The sequence below is a fragment of the Sabethes cyaneus genome, chromosome 2 (genome assembly GCF_943734655.1).
Source record: "Sabethes cyaneus chromosome 2, idSabCyanKW18_F2, whole genome shotgun sequence".
In the NCBI taxonomy this organism is placed as follows: Eukaryota; Metazoa; Arthropoda; class Insecta; order Diptera; family Culicidae; genus Sabethes; species Sabethes cyaneus.
The window spans coordinates 197,238,419-197,256,296 of record NC_071354.1 but is presented as its reverse complement, the minus strand read 5'-3'; the positions used below and the strand labels follow the sequence as shown (position 1 = coordinate 197,256,296).

The following is a 17,878-nucleotide window of genomic DNA, read 5'->3' as shown; positions in this document are numbered from 1 at the left end:
ATGTTAAAAATACGATGCAGTGGAGTCAGCAAGCTGGCAGTGCACATTTTCAGCAAAGCAGATGGAATGCCATCAGGGCCAACGAAGTAAGACGCTTTGAGTCTAATTATTGCTGATTTTATCATCGATTCGTCTAACTCGATTTGGGGAACGAATGACCAAGAAAGGGTACAGATTCAGCAGCAGATTCAATTTGTTCTAGGTTCAAAAACTCCTCCGAAAAAACACCTCTGAATTTAGCGACAACCTCTGAATTTTAGCGGAGATCACTAATCATCTGCGGTTCGGAGCTCCAGCGCCCATTATACGTCATTGAGGAAGGTTCAGACTCACTCCTTTAATTATTTACAAATTTCCAGAACGACTTCGGGTTCGATTTCAGTTTTCGTTGGATAGAGCTGATGTAGGACCGATAGCATAATTCGCTCATAGGTCGATATTTATAGTTTAGTCTCACATAAGTGTCAGAATCACAGGAGGCATTTGTTGTCAGGATTTCACTTGTTTACAGCATGGCGTCATCGGAACGAGCGCGCAGCGAATCAATTCGGCGCCCTCGTAATCGTATCCGTTCGTAAGTTGGCTAAACTTTTGAATTGTCCGAAATCCACTGTGTGTGATGTCCTGAAACGATTTCGAGAAAGTCTGACCACCGACCGGAAAATCGGGAGCGGTAAAAAGGCGAAGGCCTAAAACTTACTCCAAAGTGATGGCTCTTTCCAAACGGACTACGAAATTGTTATCGAGAGACACGGCGAAACTGGCAGTAATCACATGTGCGGAAAGTAAAGAAAAGTACCGCGATTGGCAAGCTACAAACTAAAATATGACGCAATCTACATGTGAAAAATACAAAAAAAAATTATCAGTGCATCCATTTAAATTTTTTACATCATACATTTTCTCTTCCCAAGAAAAAAAATGTGTATAAGAAATCTAAAACAAATTATTTTCGAATAAATGAACCTCATGGATCTACCCTGCTACCCGTTTTCCTAAGGGTTTCAACCCTTTGCCACCCTTTGTTGGTTTTACCCTTTGTCACGCATAGGCATGTGTTGGTATTTCCCAAGACACTTTCGTACACATCAAACCTCCGTTACATTGGCGTACCTCAAGGCTTTGCTCAAGCCAAACTGAGACAAAGGAAAACGGTTAATTCGGTGCAATAAAATCGCTCAAATCTTTCATCAAGTAGAGTTAAGTCGGCATTCGAAGGGAAAAAGGGTTGGCTCCCGATCGGCCCACTGTTTGTTTTTCGTACATTCTGATGGCTTGGTCCGTCGTCGGCAGCTGAAGCGTGTGGTCGATAGATCTCCAGCAGGAAAGAAAGAGTTAATCCCATTATCGGTTAATTTGGTCGAGCATAATTGGATTATTTACCTGACCGGGCGGGCGGGCTTCGGCGTACGGGCAGACAGTAGCGGTCAAATGATCTACCGTACCCTTTGAGTTTTGCTTTGAGGAATGCATGGGCTATATATATAGGATCGCAAGGCAGGTTAGTGTTACCGTTAATAGGATTAGCCTTTCAACGATACACTGAGACTAACTGCTGACTACAGGTTATTCTACTGTGATTGGTCGTTTTATGGGCTCGGTGAGATGTAAATTTCGATTGCTTTCTTATGCTGATTTGAGCTAAGCGAGTCGAATCCGCAAAGGATTAGCTTTTTATTGATAACCCTTTTGCGTTTTATGTTGGGATTTTAGAATGCTACCCTCAGAAGCACAAGTTGTTTGCAGGTATGTATGCCTACAATCTTAGCAACAGTTAGTCCGGTTGTCATTTTTACTGTGATTTGTGTGTATATTTGAATGCATGCATGGGAGAGAAACAGTAAGTTTAACCAAACCGCATTCTATTTGTTCATTTTTGCACAGCACAAGGTGTCAACTGATACTGCGATCGGGTCTTTCGAAACCGTTTCCAAGAAGCTGCACAACCGCGCTTCGGTCTGTTAAACCCCATTGTTCCATACGATCTTAACTAATCCGCACTCTATGTGAGCAAAGCGACACCCATTTCTTGCGGGGAAGTAGCAAAGCGCACGCTTGCGTGTCATACCGACTCACTCGAGCCCAGAGCAGATCTCTAGCAACCAAACCACGGACGTGTCATAGCGTAAGTTACGCTCGGTTTATTTGCTCTCATGAAATCCAAACCGTGAGCCAACCGCCGCCAATTGAAGAAGACATTGCCCAAACCACCACGACCAGTGAGCTCACATGTGGCTGGCAAACGAAACGCTCGAGCGAGGAACCGGAACGACGGCGTGGCGGCCTGCTTCAATCCGGGATCGCATTCCATTCCGTTCGAACAAAAAAAAATCGGGAGGCGTTCCATAGTCAGGTTTCCTTTCCCAAGCGGTCTAATTGCATTGTTCAGCCGTTTAGAACCGTTTCAAAGGATTTACATAAAATTCTCGATCTACAGGAATCCGTTCGAAAGTCTATCAATAAATAGCTTATCCTTTTGGGTTTCTGCTTGGCTGTGGGCTTGCTATAACTGCATGCTGTTGTCCTGAAAATTCTTTCCCAGCCGAAGTTAGAATCGTTAACAACCTAATCCTGTTTCATAAATTTGTAAAAGGATTATATGCAAAACACAGAAGTCTAACTAATGAGATTAACCCTTCCCGGTTGACTGGCAATGCTTGCCCCAAATGGTACAGTGCTGAGGTGCAATTACTTCGGTCCAACTTATTTCTTAAGACATCCTAAGACCCTAGCCAAATTGCCACGGGCAGAATGAAGCTATAACAAGATTAACCCTTGCTTCGTTTCTATTGGTCTCAAATTTAACTCTTTTCGCACACGCCCTGCACTGGCCGGTAGCGCAGTATCGAAATCAGTTGCCCATAAACAAACAATGGGCTGGACAGGGGTCAACCCATTCAAATCCGACAGGGGACAGTATTGGCTATCGCGGCCCTAAATTTCACATAGTTTCAGGCAGACTAGCTTTCCACAATAAAGTTTAGCAAAGGGTTAGCTGCATCGGTATGGTGCTATAAATGCCTGTTCGGATTCACATTCCGATGTGCATGTGACCTGGGACCTGGGACCTGAGCTGGGGGTGTAAACGCTACTGTCTCATGTCGTCCCGGGTTGAACGGCTTGACCACCCCTGCCCTGCCCATTGTTTGTTTATGGGCAACTGATTTCGATACTACTGCGCTACACCGGTCAGTGCAGGGCGTGTGCGAAAAGAGTTAAATTTGGGACCATAGAAGCGAAGCAAGGGTTAATCTTGTTATGGCTTCATTCTACCCGTGGCTATTTGGTTGAGGTCTCAGGATACGGCTTTATGAGTAAGTTAGACTTGTAATTGCACCTTCGTACTACTCACCGTAGGCAGGGAGAATACAAGGTAGGGTATGTTGCTGCTTCGTCGCAATTGCCTATTCCCGTCCTATCCAACACAAATTATTAAAAATATCAGCGATTTTTATGACAGACATACAATGCAAAATTAGTTATTCCCTAATATTTTAGTTTGTTGCCTATCATACGCGTTCAATCAAAGTGAGCTGAGATATATTTAAATGCTTTTTTTCATTAAAGAATTCCTAGCAGCCAAATTTCCAACGTTTTTTCGTGCGACGAAGAAGAAAATGTCGACTAATCGTTTCAATTTCCGTCATTTATAAATGAAAATTACTCACGCAACGCATTGTTAGTATTCTGCAGCCGGGAAAACTTGCATAACCTACAGAAATTTTGCAGAATAACATTTGTCATGCTGTTCTACACAAAAATATGCGCGCTAACTTCGTAAACATTATTGTGATTTTTAGTTCGGACGATGAAAAATTTTGATGGACGGATTTTAAAACGGTACAACGAATTTTAGATATAAAGTCGGTTGCGAAATTTCAATCAAATGCTTTATCAATCGCTTTTTAGTGAATTCAAAGGGCACGGATCGGAAGGTAAGTGTGTTTGAGTCAAATCAGCAGCAGAGCTTTTGGACTATTCATTAAATCCACCTAAGAAATGATGAAAATTAGAGTGGCTTTCCTTACTACGACGGGAATTAGAAATAAACGCTAAATGATTTCAGTCAACCGAAAAGTTGGTTTGTATACCTCGATTGCAATTGAGAAATACGAAATCATTTCTGCACGATAAAGTTATATTTCATACCACATAAAAACATATAAGTACCAAAGTGGATGCAATATACGTGCGAAAATTTAGACAATAATTTGTAATTGTATCTTGCATTTTATGCAACGGTTTTTAGAACACACAACTCGATACTCCTGAATGTACGATTAAAGTACAACTTAATATTGCTATCATCTATACTGCTTTATAATTCACAGTCATGAGTTGTATATGACGACACGCGCGACTGCAAAACAACTTATTGTATACTTCGCTTGGACAAACTCTAATCATTCTGCAATTTCAATGTAGAATTTACATATATACGACTTAATGTGAACTTTCTATTACGATCTTGTGTTAACTGTGATTAGATTGATTGATTTAACGCTGCAGTTCATATTTTTCACTATTCTTATCAAGAAATTTGCTTTCTAGAAATATCTAATTGATGTCATTGTTGCAAATATTTATTGTAGGCTATTATTTTTAATCATAAAAGTAAAATAAATTTGAAAAAATTGAAAAATCATTACAAAAGATCAACATTAGCAATTAAAGAAATCTCTCAGTGCCTCAGAGGCGAGAAAATAGGATACTTTATCTTACATTAATCACCAATTACGTCTTAAAACGGCACATCGATTGACGGTAAAGTTTGTAAGTGCTTCCAAATAAACACTCGAGTCCCCTACTTCAGGAAACTTCACCCCGGGCACCGCACAGACTAGCATCAGAGAAAGCCACGCGATAATTAATGTTTTCGCAGAGGCAAAAGGCGAAAAATCAGCCCGGCCAAAGGCAAAACACGCTGACGCACAGATGTTTTTCCCATTTACTGTGATCCCAAGCAAGTACTACGGCTCATATCCTAAACGGCCGCCGAGGCCGCATTGTTCAGCAATGGCAGCATAATTTTCCCGCTTCAGCAGCCAACCAAACTACCATATCGGCTCATTATTTAAAGAGCATTAAAACATTCCTGAAATCTGGCTCGATGCCATTCCATGTTCGGTTGTTTTTTTTATCCTCTCTGACTTTTTGTCGGGGCCGTCCAGTCCGCCGGTTCGTCCGTCAGCAGCAGCATATGCCTTTTGGCTGGCATTGTCCTGTGTAGGACTCGGAAAAAAGAGACCGAGAAAAAAAAACAGAGCCGACCATACCTAAATGTATAGAGCATCGGTAGGCTGGAGCTGCAACCGGCCGAAAAATTCCAGGCCGAGGACAAATGGCTTCGCGATACAATGGACTTAAGATGGGATTCAATCAATTCTCGTAATTATGTTTCTTTATTTACTCAACTAAATTATTAATTTTCGGTCCATCTGTTAATCGGTTTAACGGGTCAGCAGAGGACCGATGTTTCGGTATGTTGGGTTGCGCTCGAAAAGTTTGGCCGGAAAATGTGTGACTCACGTGAATTTTTCATGTTTTCCGGAATGTACAAAAAATGGACAATAAAAATGTTCAATTTGCGAAGGAACGTATCATTACACCAGCAAACTTAAAATACTTTTCAATTCTAAATTGATATCTACTTGTTGCTTATTCCATCCTGTTCTATTGTGATACCAAATAATGCCTCATTATTTTCAACCCGAGAAAGCAATCAATTTGCAAATGTTTTCATTCCTGTTTAACTGCAAGCGGATAACTACATACCTCTCCGGCTGCACATACGTAGCAATTGATCCTGGCCCTGCCGGCCGGTCGAGCATCAAGTTGACGGCACGAAACCAAAACATATGACAATTTATCACAAATCCGTTTAACCGAATTTTGCTCTGTTGTTCGATTTGGTTGGTTTGTAGCAATGAAGCGATCACTTTTCGGCTTTGTCCTTTGTAGTGTCCCGAGTTGATGAAAAGAAAATAAAATGTTGACAAATGCGTAAAGCTCTCACTCGCTTTCACGTTGCCCGTTGTCGAGTAATGGGAATTTTTCCTTGACCGAACCGGGTTGGTTGACAATGGAAGTCTTTAATTTGACGGTAATTGGTCTTTCTCAGCTATTTAGCCCGAAGGCATATGGTACCTTCCAAAAGGCGAAACAATCAAATGTCAAAATCGGCTTTTCGTTGCATTTTTATGACTTTACAATTTTTACGACGGTGTCACTTTTCTACACACGCAGATAGAAAAACAGGATAACGGGTTTCCGTTGCCGACTTACACCTTAAGGCCGCTCTTGGGAAACAGTTAGTTCAACGTGCGCAAAAATAACTGCAAACTAGCAAACAGTCAGCCTGTAACAGTATGTAAATTTACGAAGCCAGGTTAAATTGTCACCTCTTTGCTTTACCTCTTCTGGAAAAGAGGTAGAAAAGGATTTTGTCCTCAATGTGTAAACAAGATTGAGAAACAGTTATCTACAGTGCTGTCGTCGTTTAGGTTTACTGAAACACAATATAATTGCTGTTGCTCCTTTAGTCGACAGTTAGGTTGACAATTTTTTCTTCTTCGTGCAATATTTGCTCGACGTCACAAGGACGAATGACGGAAATGTATTCTGGCTGGTTAACTGTACTGCAAATGTACAAACAGAAGGTAAATACAGACACTCCTTAGTGTATCAGGGCACACCCCTACAAACATTTTATTTGAAGAGCAGTTTATTCAACCATAGTACAGCTAATTTGCAGCAAACAAGCGCTTGATAAGCTATTATACAACAAAAATGTTTGTTGGGACTGGAGCACTTGTCTTCTACACTCAACCCCCGCTGATATGAAAAACACCTCGTTCAGATCAGGCGAATTCATTTTTAATCTGAATGTTTGGTAAACGCGGATTTGTATATTCAATCCCGATTGGAACCGGATGAATTTTTTGTGTTCATTTGCTCCTATCTGATTACATCCCGGGTTGAATAAACAAATTCGTAATAACTCTATTCATTTTCACATACGCGCAAGACGCGCACCCTATGACCTTATTGTTTTGATTTGACGAAGACAAACGTTTCCAAAACATGTCGAATATGCGCGAATTCCTAACATCCAGATTGTAGAAGAGGAAATTGGCTCGACAGTATCAACTAAAATAGTCTATTTTTAGTGCTGGAGAGAGATAAGTGGCATATGAGCTATATTACCAAAGTGACTGAGCAAGAGAAAACGTATTAGGTCAATTGTGTATGACGCGTGATCAGTTTTTAATGTGAACAAAATGTAAAAAATGTTCAGATTAAGGAAGGTCACCCCAGCGAGGGTACACGGTATAACATATTTAATATACAACAAGGAGGTTTATTTCTAATTTCCGTCGTAATAAGGAAAGTCACTCTAGGTGGGTCACACAGGTGGATTTAAAGAATACTCCAAAAGATCTGCTGCTGACTTGACTCAAACACACTAACCTTCCGATACGTGCCCTTTGAATTCACTAAAAAGCGATTATTAAAGCATTTTATTGAAATTACGCAACTGACTTTATAACTTAAATTCGTCGTCAGAGGTGGGCACCGCTAACCGAAATTTTCGCTTCGCTAACAGCTAGTCCGCTAATTCAAAACGTTAGCTTCGATAACCGCTAACCGCTAAAGTAAGCAAAAATTTAGCGGAAGCTAAAGCTAACCGCTAACCGCTAAATTGGGTAGTAGCGCAAATTTGGCAATACTGTGATAAGCGCCAATTTTGGCAAAAACGGAAATGTTCGTTGCGAAAGTCTAAGATAAAGTATATATCTGGAAAAATCATGAAAAAAATCACAGGCGCTCATAAAAAATGTTTTGAAGAACATTCTCACATTGAAAATAGAAGAGATAGAAAAATTTTCCAAGAGACAGGCTATGGTTTTTTCGATTATTCTTTGCAGTTTTCTATCACTGTGGAACATTTTGTAAAAGATTTTTCCAAATAATATTTTATCCGGATTGTCATTGATGAAATTTGCCAATGAGTCAATGACCACATTTGTAAATGAATGACACAAGTACAAGAACAAGAAACAATAAAAAACATTTTGGAAATTTTCCATAAGATAGAGTTTTTCAAAGTTTGCTTTGGAGTTCCGCAGCCATAGCAAATTTTGTGAAAAACTGTTTTCCAGGCGTAAAAAACTTTACGAAGTCTTGAGATTCGACTCAAATCTGTGCAATAATATTGATAGAAAATAGTTCATTAGCAGAATTAAAAGAAAATTTTCATATTCCTCAACAATTTTCCTCCTGCTAAAAAAAGTTAGCGGTTTATTTAGCGGTACATAAATTTAGCGGAAACTAACGCTAACACTAACGGTTTTAAAAATTAGCGAAACCGCTAACCGCTAACCAAAATGTTAGCTGAGCTGATTAGCTGTTAGCGGATTAGCGGAAATGTGCCCACCTCTGTTCGTCGTACTGTTTTGAAATCCGTCTATCAAAATTTTTCATCGACCGAACTAAAAATCACAATAATGTTTACGAAGCTAGCGCGCATGTATTTGTGTAGGACGGCATGACAAATGCTATTCTGCAAAATTTCTGCAGGTCATGCAAGTTTTCCCGGCTGCAGAATAACGGCAATGCGTTGCATGGGTTATTTTCATTATATGAATGACGGAAATTGAAACGATTAGTCGACATTTGCTTCTTCGTTGCAAGAAAAAACGTGGGAAATTTGGCTGGGAATTTTTCTATGAAAAAAAGCATTCAAATAGATCTCAGCTCACTTTGACTGATCGCACATGACAGTCAGCAAACTAAAATATTAGGGAATAACTAATTTTGCATTATGTGTCATAAAAATCGCTGATATTTTTAGTAATTTGTGTTGGTTAGGACGGGAATAGGCAATTACGACGAAGCAGTAACATACCCTATATTAAGTCCAAATACAAGTGCAATTGAATTCCAATTTAACATCCCACTTCAGATCTATTTTCAAGTCAATTGAATGTCCATTTTCAAGGTCAAATTCAAGGCTGGTTCCATGGGCAATTTAAAGTTCAATTGAGGTCCAATTTTAATGTCCCATTTTAAGTTCAATTTCAAGTTTAATTTAGTTCAAATTTGACCTCCGATTTCAGGCACAATTTCACCTCCGATTTCAGATCCAATTTCTAGTACAATTTGCAATTTAATGTCCGATTTTAAGGCCAGGTGCAAGTCTAGTTCCAAATGCAATTTGAAGTCCATTTGCGGTCCATTTTCAATGGCCGCACCGTGGGATGAAACCCAAATCTAGGTTGACAAAAGTAATTACGCTAAAACCGTTAGTCCTAGGTATATAGTATGTTCGGAATAAATTAGTTATTTTAACAGCATTTTTTGGTGTATATGAAATTGGGGTGACCATCATATTAAGCGAGTGCAAAATATTAACTTTTTTATGGCTTAAGTTAGCTGAATAAAATGTTCTGCAAAGTTAAAGAACATTAAATTTTAAGTAACTTTGCTAAAGAAATAAAAGTTTTATCTCTTATGATTGATGGGCTGGGGGTTTTTTCTTTATATCTTCTTTCTTGTTTATTTCTCACAAATCATGCCTTCTGAGCACTTTCACACGAATGGAAAACGCACATTTTGTTTGAAGGAATCAAGTCGTTATCTCCTTCAGTTTTCAAGCTACAGGCATTTTTTCCAAAAAAAAATGGTTTTTTCAAATGTCAATAACGTAAAAACTGCTCAAAAGCAGCAAATCAAATTTGGTACAGATGTTTAGTAATATATTGGTCTCTGAAATTAATTGAGATCATATCGGTCCAGGCCGGCCCTTTTTTGCTAGACCGTATTGAATATTGAAGTAAAAATTACCGCTTAACTTACCAAAATCACAATTTTTACGTAAATAGAATGGGTTAAAGAAACGAAATTAAGTCTAAATGCTTGTTTTTATCCCAATTATCTGTATTAAGTTTATGAAACTGGCTCTGGATTTTCTTCGAGCTGAAAAACCTTTTATCATAGGGGATGTGAATGCTGTAACATTAATTAACTGTGGTCGCCGAAAATATAACAGTAATTCTCGATGAAACCGGACTACTACTGACACGTGGTCTTCAAATATTGAAACTTTTGTACTTGATTGGTTGAAAATTGTTAAAAAATGAGAATTACACTTTAAGTAACTCGAAACAGGGGACCCCTCGTTCGTCAAGGCACAAAATTTTGATGCATGGCTCCACTGTAGCTGATTCCAAGGCTCTGATATTACCGATTGGGATGATGTCAGAAGAGGCACAGGAAGCAATTACCAAGATATAGAGGCAAGTTAGAGAAAGGCATACACGAAAGTTTTCGAGAGATAACAACTACTGATGTAGTAAGTATGATGCTACAGTACTCAGATTTGTTAATAGCAAACATTAAAGGTATTCCAGTTTTCAAGAAACTTAAGTCGCCCAGAGAAGTTATATCATTATTAATTATACTTGATCAAAATATATACAATCATTTAGACTTAATTTCGCTTCTTTAATCTATTCTATTTACGTAAAAATTGTGATTTTGGTAAGCAAAACGGTAATTTTTCCTTCAATATTCAATACGGTCTAGCAAAAAAGGGCCAACCTGGACCGATGTGATCTCAATTAATTTCGGAGGCCAATATATTACTAAACATCTGTACCAAATTTTATTTGCTGCTTTTGAGCAATTTTGTACGTTATTGATATTTGAAAAAAACATATTTTTTTTAGAAAAAGTGCCTGTAACTTCGGAACCGAAGGAGATAGCAACTTGATTCCTTCAAACAAAATGTGCATTTTATATGCGTGTGAAACTGCTCAGAAGGCATGATTTGTGAGAAATAAACACGAAAGAAGATATAAAGAAAAAACAGATTTTTAGGTCCACCCCGACCAAAAAACTTTAAATAGTTCCAGCCCACCAACCATAAGAGATAGAGCTTTTATTTCTTCAGCAAAGTTACTTAAAATTTAATGTTCATTGACTTTGCAGAACATTTTATTCAGCTAACTTAAGCCATAAAAAAGTTTATATGTTGCACTCGCTTAATATGATGGTCACCTTAATGTCATATACACCAAAAAATGTGGAAGTTAAAGTAACAAATTTATTCCGAACATACTATATATCTAGGACTAACGGTTTTAGCGTAATTACTTTTGTCCACCTAGATTTGGGTTTCATCCCACGGTGGGCCGGTTTTAAATGCAATTTTAAGCCTAATTAAGGTCAACTTTTACTTCCGATTTCAGATCCAATTCAAAGGGCAAATGCAATTTGAAGTCCGATTGAGGTCCAATTTCTGCCTGTTTTAAAGCCAATTTTAAGACCGATTTAATTTAAATTTCGCCCCCGATCTCAACTCCAATTTAATATCCCATATTAATTCCAATTCAGGTCCAAGTTCACCTCTAATTTCAGATCCAATTTCAAGTGCAGTTGATTGGCCGATTTTAAGACCAAATTCATATCTAGTTCCAAATGCAATTTGAATTCAAATTGAGGTCCATTTTAAATGTCCCATTTTAAGTCCAGTTTCAAGGCTAAAATAAGTCCAATTTTACCTCCGATTTCAAGTCCAATTTCAAGCGCAATTTAATGTCCCATTGTAAGTTTGAAGTCAAGTCTAATTTAGTTCCAATTTCACCCCCGCTTTCAGATCCAATTTAAAAGGCAAATTCAAGTCTAGTTTCAAGTGCAATTTTAAGACCAATTTTAATATTTCAATGTCCCCTTTTAAAACCAATGTCAATTTAACTCCAATTTCGCCTCCAATCTGAAGTCCAATTTAATGTCTTATATTAAGTCAAATTCAGTTCCAATTTTATCTCCGGTTTCAGGTATAATTTCAAATGCAATTTAATGTCCGATTTTAGGATTTAATTCAGATCCAGTTTCAAGTGCAATTTGAAGTTCTATTGAAGTCCAATTTTTCTGTCCGATTGTAAATCCAATTTCAAATCTAATTTAGTTCCAATTTTATATCAAATTTTAGGTCTAATTTCAAGTGCAATTAAATGTCCCTTTGAAAGTCCGATTTCAAATCTAAGTTGGTTCCAGTTTCATCTCCGCTTTCAGGCCCAATTTCAAATGCAATTTAATCTCCGATTTTAAGGCCAGATTCAAGTCTAGTTCCACATGCAATTTGGAGTTCTGTTGAGGTCCATTTTTAATGCCCCATTTTAAGTCCAATTTCTAAAGTTAGGCATCTGTGGTTTCTAGTTACATTCGTACGTCGCTGGTCGTCAGCTAATAGTGAAAATTGGTGATAGTTTTTCTGCGAAATTTGCAGTTCCATCGGGGATCTCTCAAGGTAGCCTCGGACCACGGGCCATTGTCTTTCGCCAATTACAGTGGTCCTATCAGCGAAATACGTGATCGTTTGATATAGCGCCGAAACGTGAAGTTTTTCGCATATAGTGCCTTTAGGAACATTTCTTGGTATAACAAGCCCCTTCTTGTGAGAGAAATCTTTGGGTGATTAATTCCCTTAAAAGTGAGATAAGAAATTTATTTTCTCGTATATTCGAGATACAGGTTTAGTACTTTCGGCAAAGTTGTAGTAAATATCAATACAAACAACTTTGTCAAAGACACCATACTTGTATCTCTTCCTGGAAATTGTTTATGAAGCGTTATTCATGGACAGACTCTTCAAAACAGTTTTTAAACCCTGAGTTGTTCTGGTCAACTTTTACGTGTTCATAGTGTTCTAGAAAGATGTTTATTTTGCTAAAATCAACGTTTTTGTAGAACATTTTTATACGTGATTTTCTGAAGTTTCGGAGATATTGAGCATTTTTGATGAAAAATAGTACTACTTAAGCTTAAATATTTCCCAAAGTGGCAAATGATGGCAGATCAAACAACTCCTACTTAAAAGTACAACAAAAAGATGTGTTGCTTATTTTATTTTTTGTTTGAGTAAGTTAATTGTTAACTGCTTGTCAATTCGTGTTTTCTAATTAAATAGACTAAAAAGTCATTCCGAGTAAATTCAGTCTTCTGTGACTGTTGTTGAAATTCGGTCATTTGGATTTCGGCCATTCGTGATTCGACCATTTGTGTTTCGGCCATTTGGTATCAGCCCATTATGAGTGGGATTTTTTGAAAAGACACCAATCGATGGTATTGAACAAAATAGACTTAAGTTAGTTGTTTGGAAGCTTTTCTGTTATCATTTGCGTCAAATAATTTTGAGTCTACATTCATTTTCGATTCGAAAATAGGCGAAAAAATTGCTGGTAACTCAACTTGTTAGAAAGAGATTGTCAACATAAACAAAATGGCGTTTATTGCATCCGAAGTACATTTTAATTGTTCGATAAACATGACTGTGAAGGATTTTTAAAACAACTATAACTTTTGAGGATACAAACAGATACAGTCAATTGACACGTGTTTTTAGAGGTTTTTTTGTTGTACTTTTAAGTAGGAGTTGTTTGGTCTGCCACCATTTGCCACCTTGGGAAATATTTAAGCTCAAAGTAGTACTATTTTTCATCAAAAATGCTCAAAATCTCCGAAACTGCAGAAAATAACTTATAATAATGTGCTACAAAAACGTTGATTTTAGCAAGATAAACAACTTTTTAGAATACTATGAACACGTAAAAGTTGACCAGAATAAGTTAAGGTTTAAAAACTGTTTTAAAGGGTTTGTCGACGAATAACGCATCATAGATAATTTCCAGGAAGAGATACAAGTATGGTGTCTTTGACAAAGTTGTTTGCATTGATATTTACTACAACTTTGCCGAAAGTACCAAACCTGTATCTCGAATGCACGAGAAAATAAATTTCTTATCTCACTTTTAAGGGAATTAATCACCCAAAGATTTCTCTCACAAGAAGGGGCTTGTTATACCAAGAAATGTTCCTAAAGGCACTATATGCGAAAAACTTCACGTTTTGGCGCAATATCAAACGATCACGTATTTCGCTGATTGGACCACTGTGCAATGGTATGAAAATCTTCAGCCAGATTAGTTTTATTGCCCGCATGCTTCAACAGTAATTGAACAGTTTTACAAATAGGTGTAGCACAAACCGAATGTAGGATAATCCATGCAAGTATGTCATCATCACTTATTCAAGAAAGAAAGCACATATCACATTTGAATACAAACTTTTAGGATCCGTTATTGGAAGAACAAAATGTATCGAAGATTTAGTCGTATTTTTGGATAGAAAACCATCATTCCTCCAGTATATATCTTACTGTATGTTACGCAAGACGTTTCGAACAAGGAGCATACTCCAACGCACAAAGCTGACGATGTACAAAACGCTAATCAGACCGGTAGTCCTACGGACTTGAGACAGCAACTTGACTTACGGAAGACATACTTGCACTTGCCGTTTTTTAACGAAAGGTGTTACGGACTATTTTTGGCGGAGTACAAACGGAAAGCGGAGAGTGGCGGAAACGCATGAATCACGAGCTACAGGCACTGCTTGGAGAGATTTCCATCGTATACCAGGCAAAAGTTGGGAGACTACGGTAGACCACGTCGCAAGGATGCCGGACGACTGTGTAGTGAAATCCGTACTCTTCAAGAACCCCACCAGCACCAGGAATAGAGGGGCTCAACGTGCTAGATGGCTCGACCAGGTTGAAACCGACTTGTGTGTGTCGAGACGTGCAACGAATTGGCTACGAGAAGCCCAGGACCGAGTACAATGAAAAGCGATTCTTGATACGGCAAGAACCACCTTGGCTCTCGGCTGAATAATCATCATCATCGTAATTTGCTATCTTTTTTCTGTTTGACAATTCATAATTACAAAGTCAATACCAGCGTCTCTTGCCAGAAAGAGTAACGCATGTGTGACACCTCACATACCAACTAGTCTATGGTATGTCGATGCCGATGACATTTTCTAAGGTCAAAAATTCTTTGCATCACGCCGTCCACGGTTCTCACATGGAAACAAACAATATTTTCAATTCAGAATTCAGAATCAATCGAAGCCAGCAAAAAACAACATCATTTCGACGGAGCATTTCGGATCAAAAATAACTCCTAATTTCCATTCGCTTGGTCGATAAGCAACCAACGAAAAGCAATGGAGCAAAAATCGAAGCGACATTTATTATATCAGTAATCATTTGACCTTATTTAAGCAACCGTACCGTTCTAGACATTATTATTCATATCGTTGACCCTCCATTCCGGTGCGGTTGGAATTTTGGCCTTCGTCACGTCGCCGTTGTGCTTGCGAAACAGCTCGCACCAAAAGTCCATCCGCTTTCGCTCGGGCATTTCCATCATTTTGATCTCTTCGCCAATACTGAGGATACACTGCCTGCAATCGTCGCTGTCGGGAGGAACATTTTCTACCGGAAGCCAGCGGAACGGTAGACTGCCATCATCGTCCGGCGTTGGGTTGCTGAACTTGGCAAAGTTGGTCCACATGCGTACCATCTTCTGGCGCATCGCGTAAGCTTTGTTGGTTTTCGGAACTTCCGTCTTCAGGATCGGAGAACTAAACAGATAGTACACCTCGTCGATGTGGCCGGCGCCCTTCATACTGGTGAACGAGGTTACGGCCTTGCCTTTGTTCAGCAATCCATCGAACGAGAATCGGTAACCGTACATTTTTGTCTTGGTTTGATACCTAGCCCAGAGGTCCGCCGTGATTCGATATGCCAGCAAATATTTGTCTGTAAAGAGATCGATTAGCGGTAGCAGAGTTGCGCGTGTAGCATTTTTATCCTTAAAGTAAAACTGTTTGATGTGATTGCCCAGCTGGCGGGCTTCCGGGGTGTAACAGTCAATGTTGAGAATTCGTGGTATGAACCGTTCCGGTTCCTGATTGTAACTATTGAGGTTCCTAATGGCATCGATCAGCACCATCATTCCGTCGAACTCGTTGTAACCCAAAATGATCGGAATGCCCATGCCATCGGGTTCGCTCAAAATAACGGACGGATGCTTTGTAATGATGGCGTCCGGTGATTCTTCCCGCTCGATTACCGGCAGAAACGGGATTTGGAACAGTTTCTCAACCAAAAGTTCTCGTTTATTGATAGTTTTGTGCTGCAATTCAAAAAGTTTTCGCGCAGGTGCGCTTTTTAAGATTTGATAGACCTCTTCGTCTGTAGTTGGAGTGAAACCTAGTAGCTCTGCTAGATGCCTAGCCTTCTTCTCCGGTTCATCCTGGTGACCGAACTCTGTGTAAACGGAGCCACTCTGCATAATGCCTTTATGAAAGTACTTTTTGGACTCCTTCGACAAACAGTGGAAGTTCACCGCTATGGCACCTGAACTAGCTCCAAACAGGGTTACATTGTTTGGATCCCCGCCAAACTTGTCAATGTTCTGATTAACCCATTGCAAAGCCATTCTCTGAAAATTGATATCACATTTTAGTTTCTGCGCCTTTAATACAAAAATCTTACCTGATCCTTTAATCCGGCATTTCCTTCGATGCCTGCTTGTGGCAAACAAAGAAACCCAAGAACTCCCAAGCGGTAATTTACTGTCACAACTATGACACCTTCCTGCAGTAAATAACTTGGCAAATACATCGAACTATCTGCATGGCCCCCAATCAGACCTCCGCCGTGAAGAAACACCATAACGGGCAACTTTTCCATCTGCTCATTCTTTCTCGGTAACTTTGGAGTATAAATATTAAGATACAATCCATCTTCAGAGCCAGTAACTTCTTTACTCAGAACATCCAAACCGATGCAGTTACTTCTCTCCGTCGTACAATCCAAGTAAGAAACCGCGTACTTTTCAATCGGAACGGGTGACATGAAGCGAAGATTTCCTACCGGAGGTTTCGCGTACGGAACACCTTTGAAGTAAAAATAATTCTCACCGTTTGGTAGAGTCTCCCTAACGCCGTAGATATAGCCTTGAACCACCTGGACCGCTATCCGTGTTGGGGGCTAAAAGCAACTAACTTTATTTTGGGCACAATTTAACTTTAACAAAACACACACCCGGTGAGCTTCGGCGTCCGAGCCGGTACTAACATTCTTCCAGCCGGTCAACGGAGAGCTGCGCATCACCATGACTGGTAGCAATTCCTCCTGGGCAGTTTTCCTAGCGGCAAAACCAGAACAGAACGTGCGGCGTGCGTGTGTCCACTTTGTACTGAACCGTAGAGACTTGTGTGATCGATGGACTGACCGGGGGCCTTTTATAAAATATTAATCCATTTGCATAGCAAAGTTCGTCGGACGAACTCAAAGGAAACGGGGGAAATCATAATTTAATATTTTATATTCGGTTCGATTCGATACAGTGCAACTTAGTTTAGACAAGTAATACACAGGCGCTAACTAAGCTCATTCTAAATAAGCTGTTTGAAATATGGTAATTTTTTGCATTTGAAACGGGGCTCGCCCTTCCGAAACAGGTCAATATGGCAGCCGAAATTTTGCAAAAATGATGATGTACCTCTTACTACTGAACACTGCTGTGCAATTGTGACATTCTTTATCGAAGAAAAAGGATTTTAAAAATTTATCGAAGATGTGTCGCAAGGTAAAAAATTCTCCTCCGCTCATATTTGAGTGGGTCAGAAGGAAAGTGGTGTGAGTGACAAAAAGTAAAAATCAGATCCAAAGCTATCATTATCTAGAAAATTCGTCTGGTTATATGTAATAATGCAAAACAAATGATCAACCAAGGTTGTGTTAACTTTGCTTTATTAAATTCTATTGAAATTTTCAAAAAGTACTTTGATTTTTGGGATTTATAAGACATTTTTGAAAATGTTATTTACCCTTACACCCCTTTCTTTCTAAGTTGTGCACTTGTATCCCTTTCGTTCCAAGCGATTATAAGGAATTACTACTTGGAGTGAAAAGGGTTTAAGTGCATATCTTTGAATCATATTACAAACATCTCTATTGAAA

General features: G+C 39.0%; 1 protein-coding gene across 1 annotated transcript; it reads right to left on the bottom strand.

The window, feature by feature from the left end:
* Positions 1-15,140: 15,140 nt before the first annotated feature.
* On the bottom strand, positions 15,141-17,029 carry LOC128736524 (esterase B1-like). The gene is made up of 3 exons (XM_053831007.1): positions 16,958-17,029; positions 16,406-16,903; positions 15,141-16,352 (listed from the first exon to the last, which is right to left on the bottom strand). Exons 1-3 carry the CDS (start codon positions 17,027-17,029, stop codon positions 15,141-15,143), a joined length of 1,782 nt encoding a protein of 593 aa, XP_053686982.1.
* Between the last annotated feature and the right edge of the window lie 849 nt (positions 17,030-17,878).

What these genes read in the sequence shown, in the direction of transcription:
- LOC128736524 (XM_053831007.1), bottom strand. Translation starts at nt 17,029, where the DNA reads ATGGTGATGCGCAGCTCTCCGTTGACCGGCTGGAAGAATGTTAGTACC. An exon ending in CGGACGCCGAAGCTCACCGG is followed by an intron (nt 16,904 to 16,957) that starts GTGTGTGTTTTG and finishes AGTTGCTTTTAG; the next exon opens with CCCCCAACACGGATAGCGGT. An exon ending in ATGCCGGATTAAAGGATCAG is followed by an intron (nt 16,353 to 16,405) that starts GTAAGATTTTTG and finishes ATCAATTTTCAG; the next exon opens with AGAATGGCTTTGCAATGGGT.